Here is a 26,747-nt window from a genome sequence, read left to right on the forward strand (position 1 = left end):
AGGCGCCTAGACAAGCCCCTGTTCCTCGTGGGCGCGTCGACTGGGCGCTCTGTTTTTGCGTCATTTCCGGAGCACCTCCCTCCAGCGAGCCTGGCGGTAGGGGGCTTCACTTAGCGTGGGCGGCCAGAAAGCGCTGCCTTTCAGCTGTTGGATCCTGCCACCTTCCTGGCCCGACACCATGGGAGTGACTTGGTAGGAGTGCGAGGGATTTTGTGGGGCGGGGCTTGGGGTCGTGAAGGGGCCCTTGGAGCCTGGACTGTACCCGGGAGGAGGAGCGAGATCAGGGTCCGCCGTCCCTCAGGAGCTGAGCAAGATGTCCTCGGATTGTGTGGGTGAGGGGGACACCATGAGGGTCGCGGAGTCTCAGGGCCTGTTTCCTCAGAGATGCGCCCCTTCCTCTTGGAAGGCGGCTGGTAAAAGGTTTTATCCCAGGAACCCATCAATGGTTGTGTACCTCGTTCGTTTTTTCTTGGTCCATATGCCTGCCCGTGGGGCTGTGGTACTGCTGGGGGTGGAACTTTAGGGTCGGAAATAGGATGTCCGGACTAGGATCCATCTGCAGGCAGGTCTGGAGGGGTTGAGGGATAGGCAAGGAGGAGACAGTATCTTTTTTAGGTTTTCGCCTGCTCCTCCTTACAGCCGCTAAATGCAGTTAGACCAGCCTGTATCTGGTTCTAGTTTGACCATTTTAAGATTCTCTGTCTAGAGGTAAAAAAGAAGCTATTGGGAATTAGGAGATTGGGGTTCCAGGCATGTCACCTTTTCAGGATCCCTTCCTACTATGTTTAATTACATGGTTGGTCTAGTTTTTATGGACTTATTAGCTCTAACATGTTATAAGTCTGGGTGGCAGGGAAAGGTGTGGGCCTAATGCTCTTGGAGGCATTAGTTCCAAAATGCTAGATTTCAGGGCTTTTTTTTTTTTTTTTAATACCGGGAAGTGTGAACATCTTTCCAGTCAGAGAGGGCTGGAGGCCAGGATATCTGAAGCTAGTGGCTGTAGGCTTCTTCTATAAGAACCTGTGGGCACTACTCCTCCTGATAACCCAGGTTCTTGAGGTTTGTTGGTGATTGCACCTTTGTTTCCTACAGTTGTCATCAGAGCCTCCTCAGGTTCTCTAGTGTAAGGGGATATGTGAGCGATGGGAATGCAAAGTTTGAAGCACAGAGGCTTGGAACCCTGGAGCCCCTGTTCTTTCAATAGAGAAGGCCTACAGAGGGAAGGGCTCTCTTTTGGGACCATTATCAACTTTCTCCGACTCCTAGGACTTCTGACCTCAGTAGCATCAGTTTAGGGAGTCTCTTATATTTCAAAATAAGGCACATCATTATCATTGCTTATCAGTGCTTTTTCTTTCTTTTTTTAAATTTATTTATTTCCCCCAAAGCCCCAGTAGATAGTTGTACATCATAGTTGCACATCCTTCTAGTTGCTGTATGTGGGACGCGGCCTCAGCATGGCCGGAGAAACCACGCGTCGGTGCGTGCCCGGGATCCGAACCCAGGCCGCCAGCAGCGGAGCGCGTGCCCTTAACCGCTAAGCCACGGGGCCGGCCCTATCAGTGCTTTTTCTTATGGAGAGTAGTGACAATTATTAGCAACGTCAGGACTCTACTTTTATATCTTCATTTGGTTGACTGATCCTAAAGTAATGCAGTGTCTCCCAACATTCACTCACATATGATTCTCCTTAGGACTTTTGTATAGCCAAGTACCAGCTCTACTATTATTTATTAGTGTTTTCTTTTAAATCTATTTATTTTCCTTTAAAGTATTTAACAGGCAACTGTGTCCCTAGGGAGGCAGTCCAGTATGGTGGTTAAGAGTGTGGACATGGCGCCAGCTTGCCTAGCTTTGAATCTTTGCTACAGCACACCAAGCTGTGTGACCTTGTGTGAGTTATTCAACCCCTCTGTACTTTAGTTTCCTCATTGGTAACAAGGAGATAAATAATAGCACATCTTATAGGGCTGTTGTGAGGATTGGAAGACTTAATTCATCTGAAGGCCTTTGGACACTGCCTGGCACATAGTTTGCGCTTGGTGATTTTTACCCACCCCTCTAAAGGGGAAGCCAATTTCACTCACCATAGAAGGAAATCTTGGAAATAACGTTTTTTGTTTCATTGTTTTGATTAAATTCTTGTACGTACTGTTGCCTCTCATCCCCGAAGATTATAAACTCGAGGCTTGCTTTCTTTTTGATCTTAGGGCTGTCGAATAGAACTTTCTGTGGTGATGGAAATGTTGTATATTAGCAGTGTCCAGTACCCTAGCCCCCAGCCACTATTGAGCTATTGAGCCCTTAAAATGTGGTTGCAGCAGAGGAGTTGAATTTTTAATTTAATTTGTTTTATTAGTTTAAGTGTAAATAGCCACATGTGGCTTGTGTCTGCTGTACTGGACAGTGCACGTTCAAAGTGTTGTAGAGTTGGTAAAAATACACTATCCCCAAACTGAGGCTTTCTCCTTCATACAGTCAGAAGTGAAAGAATCACAAAGCTCATTATACAACTCAGTGTTATCGAGGGCTCAGTCTGTGTGCCACCTAAAATTTTCTCATGCTACGCTTGGGAAGTGCTGGTGTGATAGATAGGAAGTTCACTGCACTTCTCTGCGAGTCCTGAGAGATGTCCTCAGGGACCGTGGGCCTCTATTTCCTCTGTTTTAAAATGAGGGGGTCAGGGTCAGTGGTCTCGAAGTTAATTTCTGGCCCTGATGAGCTGTGATTCTGTGAGTGAGTGGTTCAGCGAGTGCACATGTGTCATTGCATATTGATGGTTTGGTACTCTCCCTTCCAGTGTGTCCCAGATGCCTGTCGCTGAGGGCAAGAGTGTCCAGCAGACCGTGGAGCTCCTCACCAGGAAATTGGAGATGCTTGGGGCAGAGAAGCAAGGAACATTTTGTGTGGACTGTGAGACCTACCACACGGCTGCCTCTACCCTTGGCAGTCAAGGTCAGTGAGAAGGGTCTGTGTGATGGCTGGAACCTGGCTTGGAGTTGATAGATGTTCATGTTCATTGAAATCTTTCTGTTCTTCTGCTAAAGGTGGTATTCTTAAACGTGTGGCACAGGTGTTTCTTAATTCATTAATTCTTGGTCCTTCATCTCTTAGACTGGGCCTATGTTTTAGTCTTTTTGCACTTTGCATTCTTAAAGCCGTGTTTCTTGGAGGGTTGGTCACTGACTGACTAAATCATTTGAGTTACTTGTTAAAGGTGCAGATTCCTGGCCCTGCTTACCGACTGACTGGTGCTACAGGCCTCATAATCTACATTTTAACAACCTTCCCAGATGATCTTTATGCAGTCTGAAGTTTGAGAAAGTCTCCTTTTAGGCTCAGAAGTCTTCGGATATGATTCTTGTAGAGCTTTAGAGTTTTCAGAATTTTCTGCAGAAAGGCTTCCTGTTGCCCACACCTAGCCAGTGGCCTTGGCTACCTCATTAGCATAACCTTGACCAATGAATCATCTCTTGTTTTAAATGTATTGAGAGGTGAGATGGGCTGTGGATGGTCATGGTGGTAGGGAGGCAAAGAGGATCTTTGAATATGACTTAGGGAACCTGAGTTCTCTTAGTCTTGGCTCTGCAGTAACTTGACCTTGGACAGTTCCATACCAGTGATTAAGAGCCTAGATCTCGGAACCAGGTAACTGAGTCCTGGCTCTGCTAACTGCAACTTTAGCTAAGTCCCATGACCTGTGACTGTTTCTATGTCGGTCATTTGCCTCTTTTCCCATAGATCTCATCCCTGCCCTTGACCTGCACACTACAACTGCCAGGCCCCCTTTCAGTTACCTTGGGTCAGTGAGAGGCACTGGGGAAGATTAGAGGATGGGAGAAAGGGAGACCACAGTATTGCACTCCCTCTCCCTCTGCTTTGGGCAGTGGTTATGGCTGTGACTCCTCCTTGCTTCTAGCTCCTGCAAGGCAGCCTTTGTTCCTGGCTCTTATAACAGCATATCTTCTCTTTTTCCTTCCAGCTTTAGGGATGGTGGTGGCTCCCTGTGTTGCTAATCTTTGGGTGGCCTCACCATTCCGTTTGTTTTTCAGTTCTTCCAACCCCTGTATTTCGCTCCCTGTATTAAATCCCCTCTAATGAAGCTATCTGGTGTGGGCTCTGTGTTTGCACCCTTCCTAATACAGTTCTCTCATCTGTAAAATGAAGGTAGTCATAGTACTTACCTCGTAGGGTTGTTGTGATAATTAAATAAGTTAATACATGCAAAGCACTTAGAGCTGAGGTTGTCATGTAATAAATATTTAATAAACGGTAGCTAACAGCTGTACTGCATTTCATTGTTGATAAAAATGCAGTGTTACCATTTATTTTGCCTTCAATAGGAAGGAAGTAAGAATCAAAAGCGATAACGGTTATGAAAGCATTTGGAAAACAAGGCATTTGTATGTAGTTATAAGATGGCATACTACTTCTATGAAACTGCCTGTGTGGGCTGTTTTCCTGATCAGACCTTTACTTTCAAGGAGCTGTAGTCTAGTTGGGGAGACACCATATCAGTGGCAGGCAGTGTGGTAGAATGAAAAGAGAGATGAACTTGAGGTCAGAGGCCTGGATTGGAGTTCCGATTCTGCTGCTTACTGGCTCTGTGTCTTCAGATCGGAAGTTCTCACAGTTGACTAGCGTGAGCATCACAGGGGGCTTGTTAACACACAGATTGCTGGGCCCCACGCCCGGAGTTTGTGATTCACAGGTTTGAGGTGGGGCGGGGAATTTGCATTTCTCACAAGTTCCAGGTGCTGCTGCTGCTGCTTCTGCTGCTGGCCTGGGACCCACTAGCTTCGTTTTCCTCATCTGTAAAAGGGGAACAGTAATGCTAGTTCTACTTCCTTCACAAATATATGCAGGTGTGAAAGTACTTTGTTGTGATTAAAAAAATAGTATTGTCTATAAACAACTGGAAGTGCTTTCTTCATTAAAAACAAAACCTTAGTTGACTTTCAAAATATTTTCGAGACAGTAAGAACACCTGCAGACTCATATAGTATGGATTAAGTATGTAACTACAGCGAGTTTGCACAAGAAGGGAATGACAGATCAGCTTTGGATGTCTTTTTTTTTCTGATGGTTGAAATGTTTTGAACTAGGTGTAGAAGGAGGTGAAAGGTGTGACTGGGCAGCAAGCAGTTGGGGGAGGTGGAGGAGGTTCATGCGGAGTCTGTTGTGTTCAGGAAGTGGCAGCAGAGCAGAGGCCTGTGTAGAGAAGTCACAAGGCCCCCTGCCCAGTCCCACCTGTCTCCTCACTCTCCACTGCTACCCTCTTATCCCTGCCTAGGATGTCTTCTTTCTTCTCTGTGTGGCTGAATCCTTCACATCTTAGTTCAGATCCTGTTTTTTCCATGAAAGTGTTTCCTGCTGACTCGTATCCACTTTGATCTCTTCCTACCCTAAAGTCTTTCCTTCCTTCCAGAAGACTTCTGGTCTGTCCCATGTAATCACTTTTGTTTTATTTTGTGTTTTTGAAAATTTTTCGCCTCTTTCTTTAGTGAGCGTCAGCTTCTTGAGACCAGGGGCTAAATCCTCTACTTGTGTGACCCTTGAACCCTAGCACAGAGTTAGGGATAGTTTAAGAAGTTAATATATGTTTGGGATTATGGCAGGCTGTCCATTAATTCTTGTAGTGTTTGAGAGAAGAATCTTGCTTTGCATATTTTGCCTTCTTCCATTTTCCACTTAACCAAATATATATAGCTTTCCTTCCTTCTTGCAGAAAACCTATAGTAATTAATGAGAAAACTCACTTCTCAGAGACTGGAAGGGGTGAGCTGGGGCTTCAGACTAGATCTTCTGATTCCAGATCCTGAGTTCTTTCTGCTATAGTTGTGCTGCTTGCTTCCCAAGTTGGCTGACATCTTAAAACTCTCGAAGGGCTCACCGTTGCCTTCAGGATGAAGTCCAGACTTTTGGAGGCATGGAAGGCAAGACTTGTCACAGCTTGGCTCTGGTCTACCTTTCAAGCCTCATGCTCAGATACTCCCTTTTGCTGCTTCTGTGGGGCCACTTCCGATATCTCAAAGGAAAGTGGGGATGGACAGGAGAAGAGAGCGTCTGCTTCCTTTGGCATACTCAAGTGCTGGTAATTTTATTTTATTTTCCTTATTATGTAATATATGATTATATAAAAGACTATATGTGAAGTCTGTGTGAGTTATTAATCATCATCATTTAGCATCCATCTGTGAGCCCGTCACTCAGCTTAAGAATTAAACCATTATCAGCACTATCGAGGTTCCCTGTGGGCGCCTCACCTTTTTCTGTGGAGCGGGTGGGTTTTGCCACATGCTGCCCTGCGTGCTGTTCCTCTCTCTTTCTCTCTGGAAAGGGCCGTTGGTGAGGGGATTCCCCCCACCCCCTCTGAGACTGCCACGTTAGTGCCAGAGTACCATTTGGCCTTGTTGTATGTGTGCATTTGACTCTGTCCTGGGATGTGCGACGAAGGTCTGGATGCTGAGTAGGCTCTCCGTCCCCGCAGGTCAGGCCGGGAAGCTGATGTATGTGATGCACAACTCAGAGTACCCTTTGAGCTGCTTCGCCCTCTTTGAGAACGGCCCTTGCCTTATTGCTGACACCAACTTTGATGTGCTCATGGTGAAGCTCAAGGGCTTTTTCCAGAGTGCCAAGGCCAGCAAGATTGAGACCCGGGGCACCCGTTACCAGTACTGTGACTTCCTAGTGAAGGTGGGCACGGTCACAATGGGACCCAGTGCCCGAGGCATCTCCGTGGAGGTAAGACCCTGGTGACATAGGAGCAGGATGTGCCGAAGGGCATTCTCAGCAAAGAGCTCTGCAGAATTCCACCTTCCTCTGAATGCAAGCTGCTGTTCATGCCTACCTGATCCCTGTCTCTGGAGCGTCTGTGCTCCCTCTCTGTGCATCTTTTACTCTTTCCATAATCATTCAGGGACCCTGTAGCCCAGGATGGGAATGGGAAGCTGGGTTCACAGCAGAAGGAAAGCTTAGGCTGGCTTGCTGGAGAAAGGAATGGATAGTTAAGGGGGCAGGCAAATTATGGTCTGGAGGGACCAGTCACCCATCACAAGAAGGACTGGAGCAGACGGGCAACTTTGAGTACAGTGAATTTTGGGATGTGGGCCCTAAATCACGTGTGTCCACACACCTCTCCTTAGTATGCTTTAAGATAGGTCTCAAAAATTGTGTAGCAAAGATGTGCCTTTCCTTTTGACACACTGTCTACTTTCTTTCATGGTGGAAAGGGATGTGTGATGACTTCATCTTTGAGGCTAGATGTATATATTGAAAATGGCAAAGAAAGAGTGTGGCAGTAGCTGGCTCTGGGACTAGTCCACAGTCTACCATGTGCCCAGCACTGTGTGAGATCAAACACTAATTAAGCTACCTGTAGCTACCTGCCTTTTGAAAATTTATGATTTAGTAAGAGAGCAAGGCTGAAACACACAGACTGTTTTTGAAGTTGGTCTATGAGAAATGCCATAAAAGAGGCACAGTTTGCTCTGGGATTTCAGGCCAGTGAAAGCACTGCTGACTTTGGGGACTGTGAGGCTTCCTGTAGGAGTAGCATTTAAGGAGGGACTTAATGTAGAGACATGGGGATGGGTAAGTCCTAAGAAGCATCACAGGTGGAGAAAAGGGCATTAGTGGTAGTCCCTGCTCTGAAACTCCAGGGACCTCTGGGGCCAAGATTTCCTGACCCTTTCACTTTGTGAGACACCTTGCACTTGCTGAGACCCGCTGGGGATCCGCTCTTTATCTTTCACATATCCAGCTCTGCAGTACAAACACACCCTGGCTTTACTTGTTTCTCCTTATGATTACCAATAATTTCCTCCTGCCATCTCTCCAGTGAAAAATCAGGAGAAAAGAATGAGAAAACCTAAGATGTATACCTTTTGGCCGCTGCCAAAAGGTTGGCAAAAAAGGTTGGTTGGTAAATTATTTCTTAGGTCAGAGCTCAGGCTGGGTCTACCTTGGGAGTAATGTTTGGTCTTGAAGAGACTTAGGAACATATGTGTCAACTCTGCCCTCTACTGATCCCCCAACACACGCACACACACTTAATTTCTCTCGTTCTTCATTTTCTCTTGGAAATTTCCTGATCTCTCCTTGAATCTTCACCCAAGATAGTTGAGACTGTACAGTTCTGAGATAATCAAAAGGGGCCTAGATCTGCCTCTGGGTCTTGTGGGTCTTGTGGACTTGATAAGTCCAAAATGAGAATGTCAGAGATGCCTAGAGGGGATGATGCTGAGTGTGTCGAATCCCTGGTGTTTGGTTGAATATTTCTGTTGGAGCAGCGCTGTGCTAGAAGGTGTGTGTCCTTGGCTCGAGGTTGGGGAGGGTGGGCGCAGGGGACAAGAGGTGCAGTTGAAGTGGAAGACCTCATCCTTGCCCTCACTCACCCTCGTTCTCTCTTTTTTTTTTGGTCCCTAGGTGGAGTATGGCCCCTGTGTGATAGCTAGCGACTGCTGGAGCCTGCTGCTCGAGTTCCTACAGAGTTTTCTGGGCAGTCACACGCCAGGGGCTCCCGCAGTGTTTGGGAACAGACACGATGCAGTCTACGGTCCAGCAGATACCATGGTCCAGTACATGGAACTCTTCAACAAGATCCGCAAGCAGCAGCAGGTGCCGGTGGCTGGGATTCGTTAGTGACTGGCAGCTGCCTGGGTGCACTCTATCACCAGGGGGACTCCATAGGAGGAACAGCTGCTGCGTCCTCAGGGCCCTGAACCCCAGAAACCCAGGGCAGACATGGAGGCTTCTCTCCCTCTCCAGTTCCCAGCTGTGGCTTTTGTTATGAGGCTCTGGACGCCCCTCCCCTGACCCTCACACAGTCCCCTGACAGCTGTTCCACCCCACGCCTTACTGGAGTTGGCCTGTCTTTAAGAATGGTAATTTTGAAGAGCTGAGAAGTTTGGAGCTTTCCTGCTTTAGGGGAAAAGGTAGGATAGGGGTGTCCCTGCCTAATGTTGGTGGGGAAAGCAGTCTGTATCTCCAACTGTTGAGGATTGGTCTAGGCCCACAGCGGACAGGCTGCATTCTGTGTCGAGCTGCGTCATAATATAGGCCTCTTTCTGTACTCAGAGGATGCGGCTGGGCCTCTCCTGGAGGAGTAGGAGGCACAACTTAGTTGATGGCTATCATTTTCTGACCTGCTTGCTGAAGTGAGTTGTCAGTTTTTTCTAAGGTGTTGCCTGAGTCCTTTCGTCTCCCTTGACATCTTTCCATTTTGTTGTGAATTACATTAAACCATAGGCTAAGCTGCTATAACAAGGAGAACCTAAAGTACAGTGATTCTTGGTAGAAGTTTCTTTTTCTCTTCTTGTAATATTACAGAGGTAAATCTGTATAGTTTGTAGTGCAAGCATATAGTACAGATGGTCCAGGGCAGATTTCACTCTACAAGGTCATCAGGAGCTCCAGCTATCTTGTTGTTCAGCCACCCCTAGGGTGTTGTCCTTGCCCACAAGGTCAAAGCAGACTCATCGGCTCCACGTCCGCATTCCACTGGGGCAAGAGAGAGAGAACAAAGCAGTTTCTTTTTTAAAAAATATGACCTGGAGTTGCTCAAATCACTTTGGCCGTGCTTTGCTGAAAGGGACTCTGGGACATAGAGCCTCTTATTTGGATGGTCATGTTCCAAGTTAAAACTTGGGGGGTGTTGTGACTAACAGATGAAGGAGAAAATGGATTTGGGGGCCCAGTTAGTGCCCCCATGCTACATGGAGGTCAGTGGATGTGCCCAGGATGCTCTTGGCTGTTGTTTTGCAGAGAGTACACCCTGTACGTAAGCCATTTGGTTGTGAATTGGATTGGGATGGGGCTGATGCCAGAGCCTCTTTCAGTTTCGCTGGATTAGTCACACAGTATGGGTTACTTCACACTAGGAAGTCAGTTCTGCACCCCTTGTCCAAGTCTCAGCATCAAGGCCCCTCCAGTTCTTATGCACCCAGTGCTTAGGGTTGGTTAGAACATTTGACCTGATACTTGCACTGTGCTTCATGGTTTCCTCAGCTCCAGCTCCTCATCTCATTTGAGCCTCCAAGCTGCTCATTTGACCTACATTGCCTGCCCACTCCACTCCTGCTGTGGAAATGTCCAGTCATGCTAAGATTGAGATACTCAGACAGAGATGGTCTTAGGAAATGTGTTAATGTACGTATTACAGTGTTGTCCTCAAGGATAACGTTGGTCACTGAAGGCATCTAAAGAGAAATTGTTTTCAGATCTAAAGCCTCTGCAACAAAAATCAAGTAGTGGTCATGTTTCTCTTCTAGCTTTGGCTGGTGGGAAGCTCAATTGAGCTTTATAACTGCAGGACCTGTCCTCTGCATTTTTTGTTCTCCCCCTGGTTTTTTTGTTTGCTTTGTTTTTGCTTTTTTAAATTGAGGTCTGTTTTAGATATCATTTACACACAATAAAATGCACAGGTTTTGTGTTGTTGGCCTTCTGATTTATATTTGCTCTTGTCCAGACTTACCTGTGTGTATTTTCTGTAGGCTCCCTCAAATCTTTTATGAAATAAGACAGCATATAGGCAGGATTTTGAACATAATGTGTTCCTGAAAATATACAGAAATCGAGTGTGATAAATATGATTCTAGACTTAGACATTATAAGGAGGGATTTTGTTCCCTAAAAATTAAAAAATAGTATAAATGGGATCCCTAATTGTACTTGACCTTTTTGACACAGTCTTGGCTCAGACCTTTCCAGTGTTCTTCACTTTTGTTCTTTTCTCTTATTTTGAGCACCTAGTTGACCAGCTTTAAGTCCAGTGAACACCAGATCAGACTTTAAGTACACACTTTGGGTACCTTTGTCCATCTTTGTCCTTTTTGTCAATTAAAGTGAGTCTATCACTAAAAAAGGCAGGTAGCAATATTGCCAAAACTGAACTGGTAACTAGTGGGAAGGGCCCAGCTGTCATCCGGCTTTTGTGTGCACGTCTGGATGGGGCTTTCAAGAGTAGTTTAGGATTTTCAGTGTATAATTTTTGAAAGTTCAGGTTGAATGCAAGTTGAGGAGCGTTTGTATAAATTTAAGGAAAAAAGGGCATGGTTAGCCTTATAAATGAAAGAAACCTTTTTTTCTTTTTTTGGTGAGGAAGATTGGCCCTGAGCTAACATCTTGCCAGTCTTCCTCCAATTTAAATGTGGGATGCTGCCACATAATGGCTTGATGAATGGTGTATAGGTCCATGCCCAGGATCCGAACCCACGAACCCCTGGCTGCCGAGGCGGAGCGTGCGAACTTAACCACTATGTCACCAGGCTGGCCCTGATGGAAAAAACTTAAACTCAGCCACTAAATGGAGATGACGTGTTTTTTGGTTCAAATCTGATGTTCTTCCTTCTCCACTAGACTTATCTTCCTACCCCTCCCTATTCTGCTTTCAGATGCTTTACCCTTCTCCCCATCTGTAGCTACCCATAAAAGAAGAGAAACTAAGAAACTTCTAGGACCCTGCTAACATGTCACCTTGGTGGGTACCTTTCCCAGATCCACATAGAAATCTGCCAGCCTTGACTGTCAGAGCTCTGCAGGGAGGCTCTAGGGCTCATCTAGTTCTCTTTCACTGCAAGATGGGGAGGCTGTGGCTCCCAGAGAGGTCATGCAGGGAGATGAGGCTGAGCTCAGGACCAAACTTCAGGTGCAGGCCTCCTGGCTACCAGCATGTGTCAGAGTGTGGCACCTGGACCTCTGTGTGGTGCGAGGGGGTTTTAGGTGGAATGCAGAAGGCAATTTTATATTAGTACTTATGCCTTATTCTAATATGGGTTAGAGAAAAGTATAGCTAGCACTTTATTGCTTAGGATGAGGGTAAGTTTTTTTTAAAAAGAGTCCATTTAAAGGGCTGTTAAATTACGGTATTGGTGATTCCTGCAAATGGCAAAATTGCGGCAGAGGACAAAGGCTGGGATTTGGAGAAATGTGTCTAGTCTATTTCCTGCGTCCATTGATGGTTCCTGCTCTGACCATGCTTTCCTCTTGTCTCTCCAGTGCTGTTCTGATTCTTTGTACTCCTGTTCTCAGGCTGCCTCCTGCTTGCTTTCTTCAGATCTTAGTAGCAGGTAGTCACATTTCCCCCACCATCTATTGGTGTCACTGCTCCACTGAAGGAAATGCCTAGAGACTGACCACTCCCCCCCGCCACCAGGTCTACCCCAATCCAGTGTGTCCAGTATTCGTTCCTGAGGCTTCAGGATGAGGGAGTTAGTGAAATTTTTCTCTCCAAATCCTGGAGAGTAAGAAGAGGGTTAGAAATTCCCACCTAAGCATATCCTCCAGGTGTCAAAAGTTGAGACTCTTAAAATACAAGATATGAAGGGCTATAGACTGAACATTTTGAGGACATTCACAGTAGATCCAGTGCCAGGCAGGACTGTTGTATGGCCTTGCTGTCTCCAAGCCCATACCGGTAATTCTCAGTATTGCCTTTCCCTTGCCACAGCCTCCCTCTCCATATCTCCTGCTGTCTGGGAACCTTGGGCTGAAGGCCCCAGTCATGATTGCATGTGGAATGGCTGAAACCAGTTGTATTAGAAATGTGGTCCTCTCCTGGGAGTTGGTGTCTTTGGCCTTTGTGCAGTCACTTCTTGGGGGTGGACTCTCCCCCAAGGTGAGTTTCTGCCATTACATAGAGCATTCCAAAATAAATCTCTTGGGTTAGAAGGGACCCTTTAGGTCACCTAGTTTTACCATCATTCAATACTCAACAACATCCCTCCCAAGGTCATGCAGCCTTGACTTGGCCTCATCTAGGGAAATCCCTTCCTTGTATATTTCATCCCTTTTCTCATTAACTCTGAGACAAAAATCAATACAAAACAAAACATGCTTGTCCTTGCCCTCCCAGATCATGGAGACTGTATTGTGCTTAGTGAGGGAATTGATTGTTAGTTGGTGCTGGAGTGTGAGTGGACTATGACTGTAAAGTAGGGGTTCTAATGTTACTGCAGTTACCAACTCCTGAGGAGAGCCTCAAGAGGCCTATGGTATCTTGCAACTGGACACTGTTTTGTGTATATGTGCAGTTTTTTGGGAATAGGATTTACAGGGTTCATTAGAATATCTCAAAAATCCACGATCCAAAAAGTCTCTCAAGGGAGAACAGATCCTGAAGGGAAACAGCAGGAAGACAAAGAGAAAGCAGGTGTGAGATATGTCCAGCTGGCTTCTCATGAGCAAGACCTTCCCAGGCCTTTTGGACCCCTCTTTTGGGGTCCTCTCCAGGGGTTTTCCTCCTTTATTTTAGGGTCCTTCAGGCCTTTCAGTTTCTGGGAAGCTGGACTGTTTTCCTATAGGTTCCCCTTTCTTGTCTCTGCTATACATACACACGACCTGTTAGAAACGAGGAGTAAATATGTATGAAGCAATCTTTATGGCTTTCTTTGTGGCCCCAGGAGTTACTCTTCCATTGTGAGATGCTCCATGGGATCTGAAAAGTTTTCTGTTTTAATGGAATTTGGCATAATGAGTATATTTTCATTTTTCAGAATGATGTGATCGATGAAGCAGAGAAATAGTTTCTGACCTCTGTGATGAAAAAATTCTTGGAACTATTAGGGCAAAGATTCCTGATTCTCTTGCATTCTCTGTTTTATTTCCCAACACATTCCCGCCCCATCAGATGGCACAGACCTGTTTTTAAGGTTAATATGAATTCTACTGAATTTTCTTTGGAGGCTTTAAAAAAAAGAACTTAGGAACCACATTTATTTAGGGACCACATAATTCAATATTGGGAATCTTTGTTGTGTAGGAAAGGCAAGGCTGGGAATGTGGAGGTGTCAGGTGTTCCGAGGCAGCCTACTAAAGGGAAGAGAGCACTGCTTTAAGGGACAGGTGGCTCGGTGCTAGCCACAGTACTGTCCCTAACTTGCCAGGAAACTTCAGTCAAGTTGGCCTGAGTCTCATCTGTAAAGTGGGCATACTGATGCCTGCTTTCCACATTTCATAGGCTTGTTGAGAGGCTCAAGGGAGAGTAGATGTGAGGAGTGTGTTGTCAGCAAGGATATGCCATCTCTGCTCTTGTGTCTTTTTAATGATGCTGAAGGTATTGGTGTTTGGTTAGGATATTTAAGTTGGAAAGTTATGGAGTCATTACTGCTTGGTGGCAGGTTAAAATTCTTCCCCAATGCGAAGAATGTAGTCGTACTAGAGAAAGAGCAGTGTGGAGAGAGGGTTCAGAGAAAGTATTTAGCATACTGGTGTATTTTTTATAATCAGATCAGTAAGCGTAGTTGTATGGACCATCTCTGGAACATGGAAATATGTTTTTAATATGTACTCATAGTGATGAGATTTTACTTGTTTTCCTACAACCTAAAGGAACAGAGGCTGGGCTTTAAAAAAAAAGTAGGGTAGAAATAACTGTAACTTTTATGTAGAACACATCCATCCCTGTTTCCCCTCAGCTCCCAAGCCTTAATTGTGGCTGTCTCTGAACTGTTTTTTATGCCGTGTATATTGTGATTGCACTCCATACCAGTTGTGTCTTTAAAGAAAGTTCAGTGTTTGTGATTCTATATTCCATTCCTCACTGATGAACCACTGAAGCCCTTAACTCTGAGGCTACAATAAAACCTTACAGCTAGCTATCCTGCATATCCTTTTTCATATTTGAATTATTTAAAATAGCTTTCTTCTTATTCTTTCTTCTTCCATCTAATACACAATTCTCAAACTTTTTGGTCTCAGGACTCCTTGACACTCTTGAAAATTATTGAGTACTCCAAAGAATTGAGTAAGAGCTTTTGTTTATGTAGGTTATATCCATTGATATTTATCTTCTTAAAATTTATAATGAAAAAAATGAAAGTATTAACTCAGTTAAAGGTAACAGTAAACTCATCACCTGTAAATGTAAATAAAATATTTTAATGAAAAATAACTTTTTTTCAAACGTTCATTGAGAAGAGTGATATCATTTTATCTTTTTGCAAAGCTCTTGAATGTCTGGTGTAATAGAAGACAGTAGGTGTCTCATATCTACATCTGCATTAAATCTGTTGCAGTCTGTTGTTTCCGTTGAAGAATATGAAGAAAATCCAACCTCACACAGATGTGTAGTTGGAAAGTGGGAGGAGTACATTAATAATCTTTTCAGATAATTGTGAATATTCTTTGATACTAGATCACAACTCTGTTAAAGGTTAGTTGCAATGTGGAATCAGTGAACCTTTTATACTCTATTATATTAACATTCATTGGTTTATTTTGCACTTTGAAAGGATCTTTTATTACTGATGCGTGATTTTGTAGCATCATGCATTGGTCATTTGGAAAATATTGCAGATCTTTTATTTTTATTTATTTATTTATTGATGAGGAAGATTGGCCCGGAGCTAACATCTGTGCCAGTTTCCTTCTACTTTGTATATGGGATGCCACCACAGCATGGCTTGATGAGTGGTGCATAGGTCTGCAACCAGGATCCGAACCCACGAACTCCAAGCCCCCGAAGCGCAGCACGTGAACTTAACCACTACACCACTGGGCCAGCACCTGCAGATCCTTTAAATGTTGACACATTTCATTATATAATATCAAAAAATCATATTTGTTGATATCACCACCAGTCTCCATCAGAAAAATCTTGGGAAGCTATTAAGCTCACAATGGTGGATACAAGCTTTCAAAAATCCTGAGTTTTGCTTGAGAGCTTGAGTTTGATGAATGCTGTCAGGCTCACTTTGTTTATTTTTGAGAAAATATACGTCTGATACCCAAGGCTGAATAACTGTAGTGTAGCTGTTAGCTGTTCTTTCAAGTAAAAATGGGTGGCCGGCCGAGTGGCGTAGTGGTTAAGTTCGTGCACTCCGCTTCGGTGGCCTGGGGTTTGCAGGTTTGGAACCCCAGGCTCGGACCTACACACCGCTCATCAAACCGTGCTGTGGCAGGCGTGCTGCATATAAAATAGAGGAAGATGGGCACAGATGTTAGCCCAGGGCCAATCTTCCTCAGCAAAAAGAGGAGGATTGGCAGAGGATGTTAGCTCAGGGCTAATCTTCCTCACCAAAAAACAGGTATTCCGTGAAGTAAGTTGTTAATTCAGCTCAAAATTCAGAGAAATTGTACAGGTGCTTTCCTTAAGAAAAACATTGTACTTAGCTAAGGAACAGAAGTGCTTTATGCATACATCCATTTAACCACATGGAATAGTATTATTGAAAAGATGTGTACTTAAATAAAACAAAGAATTTTTAGTGCTTCATCAAGGACTTCCTTAAGTGAAACAGGTATAATTCTTTCCTGTGAATGGGTGGCAGTGAAGATTGCCAGTACCGCTAGTACAGTGTAGTGCCATTGTCTTGATTTGTGCTAATGCAGCAGCAATTTTACCCACTGTTACTTTTGTATCATCAGTGCAAATGTCATCACAGTGACAAAGGCAAATAATGTCTTATTATTATGAAAATAGTTTTGATCCCAGGGACCTCCTGAAAGGGTCTCAGGGGTCCCAGGGCTCCAGAGGCCGGAGTTTGAGAACCACTGATCTAATATGTGCTCACAGCACTGAGAATCTTCTCCCCCTGCATTGCTATTCTGAGAGCACCCCTTCCTTCAGAAGTCTTAAGTGGCTCCAAAATCCTTCACTCAACAAAAGCATCTATTATGTGTCAGGCACTTTGTTAGGGAATTAACATTGAAGAAGATACAATCTTTATTCTCCAAGAATTTTCTTGGGGGGTTGGGGAGTAAGGGGAGAAAAGAGATAACTAAGAAGTTATAGTGTAAGATAAGAATCCTTAAAGTTATGTTACGGGTGATGGACAACAAAGGAAATCCTAGATCTACAAAGGAAATTTTAGATCTAACTCGGAGCTCTTGAACCACATGGCATATCCTCAGGAAATCAATCAATCAATCACCAGGTCCTCTCCTTCCATAAAACAGTACAAATGTCCAAGTTAATTACCTTTGGAAATGTTTTCACACTTAATTGTGCTTGGCTCCAGGCTTGTAGTTTCATGTTTACCCATGCACGTGCGGTTTGCCCTTTTATTTTTTTTGTTGTTCTTCGGCTTTTGTGCTTCTGTTTGTCATATTTACAAGTGTGTAGCCTTGAGCCAGTGTAACTGATTACGCATAGGTTCATTTCTTTTCCTTGTCTTCGTATTTAAATGTAAGCCTTTACCTGCTTTAGCCATGTGCTGGGTGAACTGACAGTGTTGGTCTTATTTGAGGTAACGTCACCGCCCGCAAGTTATGTCAGGACAATGCACCCAGGAGGCTGCTCAGGAAGGAAGCCTTTTTTGACGCAGAGAAGACTTGTAGAAGTAGCCGCTGTTCTGTTTCCCTGTTGTCTCCATCCCCAGGATCTGCTTAACTTCTTCAGTTTACAGCTTCCAACCTCTTCCTTGGGGGCGATTTCCATGAAATAGCTGAGCCCCGCCGGGGTCATCAGTGGCAAAAGTTAGACACTTCCAATAGTCTGGGAGCCAATAGTAACTTTTGTAAACGCTGCCGCAGAATACCCCACACTGTTCGGAGGCTGCTTCTTTCGGAACGACACAGTTAAAAATAACACTCTGAACAGAACAAAACAAAAACACAGACGGGATAGGTTTTCCCCGTCGGCAGTGGGGAGATGTTCAAGGCGCTCCAAAAAGAGTGCGGGTAACCAGTGTAGAATTCCTTTACTGTTCCGCGGGCTGAAGGGCTGGGCAGAAGGGGGCGGAGATGGGCTCGGGAGAGTCTCTGGCCCTTTAAGGAGGAGGGACAGACATAAGAGTCTGTACCTTTAAGAGTCTCTTTGTCTGGAAACCTCCTTATTTACCCTCCTGTGCTTCAACCAAACTTCGACCCGCGATTCGCAACGCCCCTCTACGCCGCCGCCCCATACGCCAGGCTCAAAGCGGCCGCGCGTCTGTGGTTGACCCTAAACTTTGCGCCTGCGGCGCGACCCTTCGGAGACGGTGTCTGTCCCTGGATCGGCGCCCCGCGCAGCGCCGTTGGCGCAATGCGGGGCCCGAGGGGCGGGGCTCCGGCGGGCGGGCCAATGGGCGGGCAGGGGGCGGGGCCGGGTTCGGTTGTCTCGCGCCCTGGTGACAGCTCGCGCGTGCTGATGATGGCGGTAAATAGAGGGGGGGTCGGGGAAGGGGGCGGAGGAGGTGGGGAGGCAGCTAGGCGGGTAGCTCCGGGGGGTGGGGGCTGGGGGCCGGGGGCCGGGGAGGACGGGACGGCCAGGGAGCCCATTCTAAGGCTCGGAGGCGGGGACAGAAGTCTCCGGCACACTGGCCCTCCCCTTTAAAGAAGCAAAATCCTCACACACCGGGTGAGGGGCGACAAAGGCGGCGCGCGCCTCGCGGGCGGGAGGAGCGGCGGCAGGGGGCGGGACCGCGGCGCCGGCGGGCTGGGGGCGCCCGGGGCGGGGGCCGACCGTCAAGGCGCGCCGGCGCCTTATTTTGGCGGGGTGGGCGACCACTGGGCTTGGGGTAAAAGCTTTGAGGGAGGAAGGAAGGAAGGTTTGGGGGCCGTTGGGGGGAACGGGTCTAAGAATGAGATGAAGAGGATTAAGGGGAGAGAGGGTTAGAAGGCAGGGAGAGGAGGAGTGAGAAAAAGCCAGCGGAGGAGGTGGGCAGGAGGCAAAGCCCAGGGTGGGTGTTAGGAAGCCGGGCAGGGAATGAGGTTAGGAAGAGCAAGGCTAGGAAAAAGGGTTCTGGGGTTAGGTGTGAGAGCAGGGGTTTGGAGGGGAGAGCTTTGTAGGGGGTAGTAGCGGGGTGAGAGTTGGAAGTAGAAGGCAAGGAGAGGCAGAGCTGGGGTAATAGTTGGGAGTAGAGGAGAGAGAGTGATTAAGAGCCAGACGTGACAAGGGTGTGAACTAGTTAGTGCAGAGCGAGATGAGCTGAAGGACTAGGACTGGCGGTGGGGTGGGAACTGCGAGCTTCTGAGAAGGGTATGGGGTAGTGGATGGGCAATGGGTGTAAATTCTGTAAAGTGAGGGAGGGTGAATGTGACGCTGGACTAGCACGAGGTGGAGTCGGGAGTAAGAGAGTAGTGGAGGGGTGAAAGGAAGTAGAGATGAGAGCTGGGGTGTTCATAGGACAATTCGAGGACCAAAAAAGCTGAAAGGAGAAGAGAGTAAGGATGTAAGAGGTGGTGGCGGTCTGGGACAGGGTAACTGGGAGTTGTGCTAATTGATGAGATCCAGCAAGATCCAAGGTAAAAACAGTGAGATGAAGAGACAGGGCTGAAAGCAGAAGGTGAGAGCAGCAAGGAAGAGATGGGCCCCAGGATTTAAAGGATGAGATGGGGAGTAAGGGAAGAGAACAGTGAGGGAAGCTGGGGGAGTCCTGATGGATGTAGAACTGGGGTAGACTGTACAGGGGTGGGCATCAAAGGTGCACGTTGTGGAGAGATGCTCCAGAAGGTCTGCATTGGTCAGGGCACGGACGCTATAGTGAAGGGTCAAGTGTAGGGGGCCTTTGGTGCAGAAGAGGAGGAACTATGGTGAGTGAAAAGAGACCTAGAGACAGGAGTGAAAACTAGAAAGTAAGAGTGGGGGGGGGGCAGTGTGCAGGAAAGGAATTCTTTGTTGAGAAGAGAACTGTAGTGTGTTGAAACTGTGAGTCCTTTTGTCTGTAAAAGTAGGAAATTCCAGAAACCTCTTTCTCTCTTCAAGGAATCTTGAATCTGCTTCCACCTTTCATTGCTTTTAATTCGACTTTCATGTCCACTTTGAAAAGATGAGACCCATTTTGGTTTGATTTGATTCTTGTATGAATGATAAAGCATCAACTCGGTGCTAAAAACCTGCATTTCACCAGTGTTGTGATGATGGGTTGTATTTATTTACAGTCTGGCTGTGCCTGTGTAGTGTGATAGTGTTGCGTTGTAGCAGTGTTGGACCTGACGAGCGCTGGGCAGAGTGCTTTATCGGCAGCAGTTTCATTTCCAATGGAAAGCCCGCTGTTGAGATAGAGGAAGATGAAAATCTTTTTGTTTTGATTAATCAACCAGATTTCTCTGCCTGATTGTTTTTGGTGGCTGGAGAATAGTGAGAATCATTTCAGAGAAAGGCAAATAACCAACCAGGGAAGTTTGCTGAGGAAGAGATTTAAATCAGGGCTATGAGGGCTTTGAGTTCCTGAGCTGCCTTTAGCTTTGTGTGGGACATTTCATACCGTAGTAGGTAACTCACCCATTTAACAAAATGGAATAAAGAAAGGGAGATTTGTAGAATAGTGGAGGATTTTAGAGTGGGACTTATCTTTAGGGTTAAATAATGAATTTATGAGTAATTTTTATCATGAAAAAACCTCTATAAGATAATGCAAGCTGGAGCCTTGGACAGCTCCACTGCCTCTCTTGTTTTGTAGTTGTGAATAAAGAAGGCCATATTAATTTAATTTTCTAGAAGCTTTTGATTTTTAAGACACTTTTGGAAATTAAGAGGAAGATAAGAAATTTGGGACAAAATTTAGATTGTTTTTACTGAGTATTTTGTTTTGATGATTTTATTCTAAAGCTTTTACATTTAGCTAGGAATATGAACGATTGTTACTTTGCATTTGATGGTGCCAAAGGATAGCATATAATTTACTTAAGAAAAAAAATGCAAACTGTTCTTGAGAATGTCTTTTTAGGTTATTTCGTTAGTGTGCATTCAAATACACAAAGGTACTTTTTCCCCAAAGTTGTGTAAATTTTGTATTGCCACTGTTTTTTGGGTATTTGTATAAACAACAAAGATTAGGTTCATGGCATTTATAATAGCAAAGATTAGATTTTGATTAGTGGATATCAGAAACATTGGTTATTAATATATATGAATAATTTAGAATCTTAAATCTTTCTGGATGCAGCTGCTCTGTTCATGGATTCTGGATTCTATTAAGCAGGTGTTCAAGGTGACCAGATTGATTTAGCAGTTTAACAGAGGATTTTTAAAAATTACTATTTTTACTGCTAAGTTTCAAGAGGATTAGTCTGAAAGGTTAACTTGCAAGCTGAAGAGTAACTTTGGTGTGAGGCACCTGTTTCTGTAAGAGATGTGTGTGTCTTCCCTTCCTTTCTAGATGTGTTTGCCATCACTAGTAGGTTGTACTCTGTGTATGGTATTGGCCATTTTTATAATGTAATTATTTTATGCTTGATATCTTTATATTAATTACTTTAGACTTATTTGATATTGATAAAAAAGAAAATATAAACTGTAAGATCAATCAAGGGAAAGAATCCATTTGGATCGTATCTTTTGTTTCCGTGTGCTGCCCTAGTGTGCTAAATCACCAAATCTCATTGTGAATGGTTATTTCTCAATTGATATTTCTAAAACTGAAAACGGACAACCTTTTAGTTCAGATAATACTATTTATCAGTAAGGACTCTGATGATAAATTTAAGCTTTATTTTCATTTGTTCATCAAGTAGAATTCTACTCAATTTAATTTTATTTTGGTTATAATCTTATTTGCTAAGCAAAAAACTTTTCAGTTTATATTTTCAGATTTGAATGGGTAGGTTGTACATAATTAAACGTTTTTCTGGTTAATCATAGATTCTTTGGATGGGAAGAGACCTTGAAAGGACCTCTAGTTTATCCTGCAACTTCAGTCAATATCCCACTTAAATCATCCCAGGTAGATAAACATTTATCCTGTTTTTATAAATCTTCAGAGGTAATGTGGCAACTTCTGTGGATAATCTTTTCCATCATTTAATTATTTTCTCCATAAGGACAGTTTGTCTTCTCTCTAACCAGCACACACTTTATGCTATATTTGTATGTGTTCTCACTTGCCCCATTATAAATTTTTGAGTAAAAATGTCTGCTTACTATAGTATTAAGAAGACCCTAGTTCTTCATAAACTTAATAATAGTAGCTTTGCACGTATAGTGCTTTTGTGGCAGACACTTTTGTAAGCTCTTTGCAGACTGTAGCTCATTTACTCCTCACAGCAATCCTGGGAGGTCGGCATTACCACTCTTCCCGTTTCACATGGGATGAAATGGAGGCTTCTGGAGATGAAATGACTTGCCCAAGGTTATTCTCAGACATTTCTACAGCTACTTGCTTGATAGTTGATAATCTTGTCATACAGATAATACTGTTCTTTTGTCAGGTAGTAACTAGATGCGTTTAATCATTTTTTAGTTCATAAGGTAGAATTCTACCAGGCGTGGGGATAGTATTCAAACCTTGGCCATTTTGCAAGCGGTCTGCTCTGGTGTTACTTCTTTTTTTTTTTTTAAAGATTTTATTTATTTTATTTTTTCCCCCCAAAGCCCCAGTAGATAGTTGTATGTCATAGCTGCACATCCTTCTAGTTGCTGTATGTGGGACTCGGCCTCAGGATGGACGGAGAAGTGGTGCCTCGGTGCGCGCCCGGGATCCGAACCCGGGCCACCAGCATCTGAGCGCGCGCACTTAACCACCAAGCCACGGGGCCGGCCCATCTGGTGTTACTTCTACTTGTTGTTGTGAAGTGATCCCTCACCGTGCTCTTCTCTAGATTAAACAGTGCTGGTTTATTTTATCCCTTAACTGGTTTGCCAATCCTTAAAGTATCGCTGTGGTTCTGTTGTTAACCTATTAAACGGGGAACCTGGGACAAACACCATAAGGGCTATGTCTAATGCAAAGATTACATCACGGTTCTTACATGCTCCTATTTTTTTCGTTACAAAATTGTATTTATAAAACAAAACAACCCAAAACCAATAAAATGCCTTACTGCATTGCAGATTGTTACCCCTTATAGAAAAAGATTGTTACCCCCTATAGAAAAAGGCCCTGGACTTGTTCTATACCTTACAGGTTTGCTGTTGAAAGATGGTTATCCATTGAGGAAAAATGGAGCTCAGATTTCAGGGCAGATATCCATAAGCAAAATCTGTTTAGACTCTTGCTGATTTTTTACTATCTTCTCTTTATGTGCGCCTGTGTAAGCAATATACTGAGTACATTTACCCAATCTTTAATTTGGTTAAATAAAGGGATCCACTCTTTTCTTTTTTATTAAGACTGTATTTTTTTAGGGCAGCTTTATTTTCACAGCAAAATTTAGAGGAAGGTACAGAGTTCCCATATACCCCCTGCCCCACACATGCATAGCCTCCCTCATCAAGATTCCTCACCATAGTGGTTCATTTGTTATAATTGATCCACTCATTTTAAAAAATAACTAATAAATAATTAGTGTTTACTAAGTGCCCAGTGTGGGCTAAGTATGTGAATTGTTTGAAACTCACAACAACCCTATGAGAGAGCTTCTGTTGTTAATACTCCGTTGTTTTGTGACTTGATTTTTTTACAATGTTTCAAACTTACAGAAGAGTCACAGAAACAGTATAAGGAACTTCTATATACCCTTATCAACTTCACCAATTGTCCTTTGCCGCGTTTGCTTTATCATTTTCTCTTACTTGAATATTTTCAAACAAGTAAATTTGAAAAAAACTGGTTGTGAAGGCCTTAATTTTAAAAAGAAAAGGAAAGAATGTTTTGCTGTATTAGCAAGTTGGTATGTGTTTGATTTTAGTGATGCAAAGGAATCGCAAGATTGGAGTTAGAGTGGATTTCGTGATTTTATAGTTTGTTGTCTTCAGTATATTCTGAAAAACGTTCTTTTATCTGTGAATGAGGCCCCTCCCTCATCAGCCAAGACTGTGTCATGGTGTACCCTCTGTTGGGGACGTCCTTAGCACTTACTTGCCTTGGTGTGTTCACACACGAGTGCATCCCCAGAATATGCTAGCCAGTGATGATGTGTGGGTGATTATTATGTGAAAACAGGAGTCACAGGTCTGTTTAACACCATGACTAAGACATATTTAGGTGAAAGATATATTTTGAAGATCTTTATGTAGCTTCAAGGAACTGGAAAAGGTTGGAGTGCAAAATGTTCTGCCTTAAGAACGTTGGTTACAATTAATACAAATAAGTTTACTTTATGGTAAGGGGATGAAGATAAATGTCTTAACATTCCATTACCTCCCCCCAAAATAAACCTAAATCTTTGGAGTCTTTTAAATTTTCGTCATATAAGGAGACTTAACTGACCCCATCCCCACTGCCACCTTCCAGCTCATCCTCAATGTTTCTTAAAATGGTAGCCTGTCCATTTGATAAAGATGTGACCTGCTGAATGAGGCCTGTCTGATTTCAGTGGAAGACTATTAGCGGTATTCCCACAAATGTAAAATATAGCGCCTGTGGGCTTCTTTTCCTCCCCCTGCCCTTCCCTTTAAGTGATCATCAAAGGTATGAAATATAGCTCCTTATTAAAGCTGATTGTAAAATTAAAAACACTTTGCTTTCGTAAGGATGAGAAAATTACAAATTATTTGGAAAACGTTCTTCCCAGTCATGCATTATTGCTTCTGAGACATGGGCAGTTTTTAAAGACTGTAATATTGTTCCTTTGCCATTTACATGTTAATAGAAGTCTGAAAAGTAAGATGCTCTTCTGAAATTTTCAGGGTTGTTTTTATTATATGTCAAGTTATAAACAGCCCTCTGTGACAGGTATTTTCTCTCTTTGTCTTCTATTGAGCTAATTAGTAATTTACACTCTAGTAGCATCTCTTCCAGGCTCACTGTGTGAAAATGCCTGCTACTCTGTGCCTCTGTGCAGCCTGGGCTGGCAAATGATTGGGGGCAGGTGTTGGTTAGCACATCGGAAGGATCAGGGATAAAATTTACTTTATTGTGTTGTGTTTTTATAAGCGTACAGGCTTTTGTATATGCCCTGCCCCTGCCCCACCGCCCCTCCCCCCCATTCAAATAGGAATGTTATTACCTCCTGTAATCCAGAGCTACTGTCCTTGATTCAACTTTGGATTGTTGTCTGTTCTGTCCCCCACCCCCACCCCAACGTTGTGGGATTTGGGGAGGATTAGCAGGGCAGTCTGGCGTAGTTTAGAGCCCAGGAAGTTGGTCTTCATTGATCCCTCCTGTCGTCAGAATACAGAGCTTCTTGTCATTGTCTTTAGAACCCAGCCAGTGCTTCTCTTGCTGGGCAGGTTATGTGATGGGTGGGAGGGCAGCTCTGTTGCTGGTGAGTTAGGGAGATGCTTTTAAGGATAGGTGCTACCTTTGCATCAGCTTTTTTAAAATGCAGCGGTGAGTGACCAAAATTTATAGCTTGGCTTTAGCACTTTGTCACATTGGTGTTCTGCGCTTTCTTGCCCCCTGCTCTCTCTCTTTCAGCCTCCGACTCGGCAAAGATGATGTGTGGTGTCTGTCATGTGCTCACTTGGGTAGGCTATGTGGGCATATTCAAGTAGCAAGAGCTTTTGACTTTGAAATAAAATCGTAAGGATCTATTCTGTTGAGAATATAAATTTTAATTGAGAATAAGGAAAGAGTAGAGAGGGGTTTACTGATTTATCGGTTTTGAGCCAAAACCCTTCTAGGGTTTGTGGTACTTATTTTTACAGTTATGGATACTAATTTATCAGATTAATGAGGTCAAGGTCCTTGTTAGAGCTAATTAGAGTCTCCCTGACAAAAATTGTTACGTGGGGGTGGTCACAAAGAAAATCAGGTAAGAAAATGTGTGAAGAGCTCAATTCAGCTGTCATTACTAATTATAATCATAGACATCTAACCTGTGACAGTGAATCAGCATTCATGAGCAGGGGACATCTCAGTTATGTGAGCACTCTAAGAGTATGTGGGGCTGTTTTAGTGTTTTGCTTTCATAATCCCGAATGCCTAGAACATCCCTATGGTTGGCCATTGCTAACATTTCCTTCTTTTACTCTGCCTTTTCTGTGTTCTAATACAACCACCTATATCAATCGTCTTAATTATATTGGATGTTCATGGCTAGATAGTAATTATACTCTTGTGCTTTAACATCTAAAAGAGGTCAAAGGTCAGATTAATAAGCAGCATTGCATATAAAAAAGTAAAATATCATCAAAGTGGACTGATCACACAGAAGGGTGTTATGAGTAAGTAAAGACGGGAAAGTGAATACATGACTATGGAATTGAATATACTTTTTTAAAAGAAACATTTGTAAAACATATGACATAACTTGAAGAACTGATAACAGTGCATTTCAAGTGAAAGGTGCTTAAATGAAGAGATCAGACTCATTTGTGGTTGGAATTGTTGTCTGCTCTGTGCTAAAATCCCAAATTCCCAAGTTGGTTAAACATTCCCAGTCTCCCCAGTTATACTGTTAATATGCTTCTTGAATTTTTTTCTCCATAGCAGTTCAGCATAGCCTACAACTAATAATAAATTCAAAATCTATTTAAGCTATAAATTCAATAATCCTAATCATTTAAATAAATATAAAATAAAACGTATAATTACCACTTTTTACCTATCAGATTGAAAGATTACACAAGTTCATGATAGCCAGTAGTGGATGAGGATGTGGGGAAGTTGGAACTCTGACACACTGTTGGTGGGAATGTCAGTTTTCTTGGATGTAAATTTGGAGATGTATATTGGAATTAAAAATATGCATGCTCTGTGACCCAGCAATTCCATTTCTAGAAATTCGTCCTATAGATATATTCATACGCTTGCATGAAAAATATGAGTACAAAGTTTCTCTTTATAGCATTGTTTGTCATAGCAAAAAAATGATGTCCGTCAGTTTGGGACCTGATAAATAATGTATGATGAGTCCACACAATGGAATACCATTAAGCTGTTAAGAATGCAATGGTTCTCTATTTGCTGATGTAGAAAGATGTCCATTGTTAAGTTATTTAAAAAAGTCACGTTATAGAACAATATGTGTAGAATATTCCTATTTTTGTAAAATGTTAAAGACTG

At 43.7% G+C, this 26,747-nt stretch overlaps 1 protein-coding gene across 2 annotated transcripts in view; it reads left to right on the forward strand.

Annotated features, from left to right (window-relative positions):
* The first annotated feature begins 77 nt into the window (after window positions 1–77).
* MED20 (mediator complex subunit 20) overlaps window positions 78–26,747 on the forward strand; it is a 93,975-nt gene continuing 67,305 nt past the window's right edge. For both annotated transcript variants that reach the window (XM_058554410.1, XM_058554411.1), the window contains exons 1-4: window positions 78–192; window positions 2,801–2,955; window positions 6,491–6,744; window positions 8,428–8,619. In XM_058554410.1, coding sequence (XP_058410393.1) covers window positions 179–192; window positions 2,801–2,955; window positions 6,491–6,744; window positions 8,428–8,619 — 615 coding nt within the window. In that variant the 5' untranslated portion in view covers window positions 78–178. The remainder of the gene's footprint in view (window positions 193–2,800; window positions 2,956–6,490; window positions 6,745–8,427; window positions 8,620–26,747) is intronic.

This window comes from Diceros bicornis, chromosome 14, assembly GCF_020826845.1.
Source record: "Diceros bicornis minor isolate mBicDic1 chromosome 14, mDicBic1.mat.cur, whole genome shotgun sequence".
Lineage (NCBI taxonomy): Eukaryota > Metazoa > Chordata > Mammalia > Perissodactyla > Rhinocerotidae > Diceros > Diceros bicornis.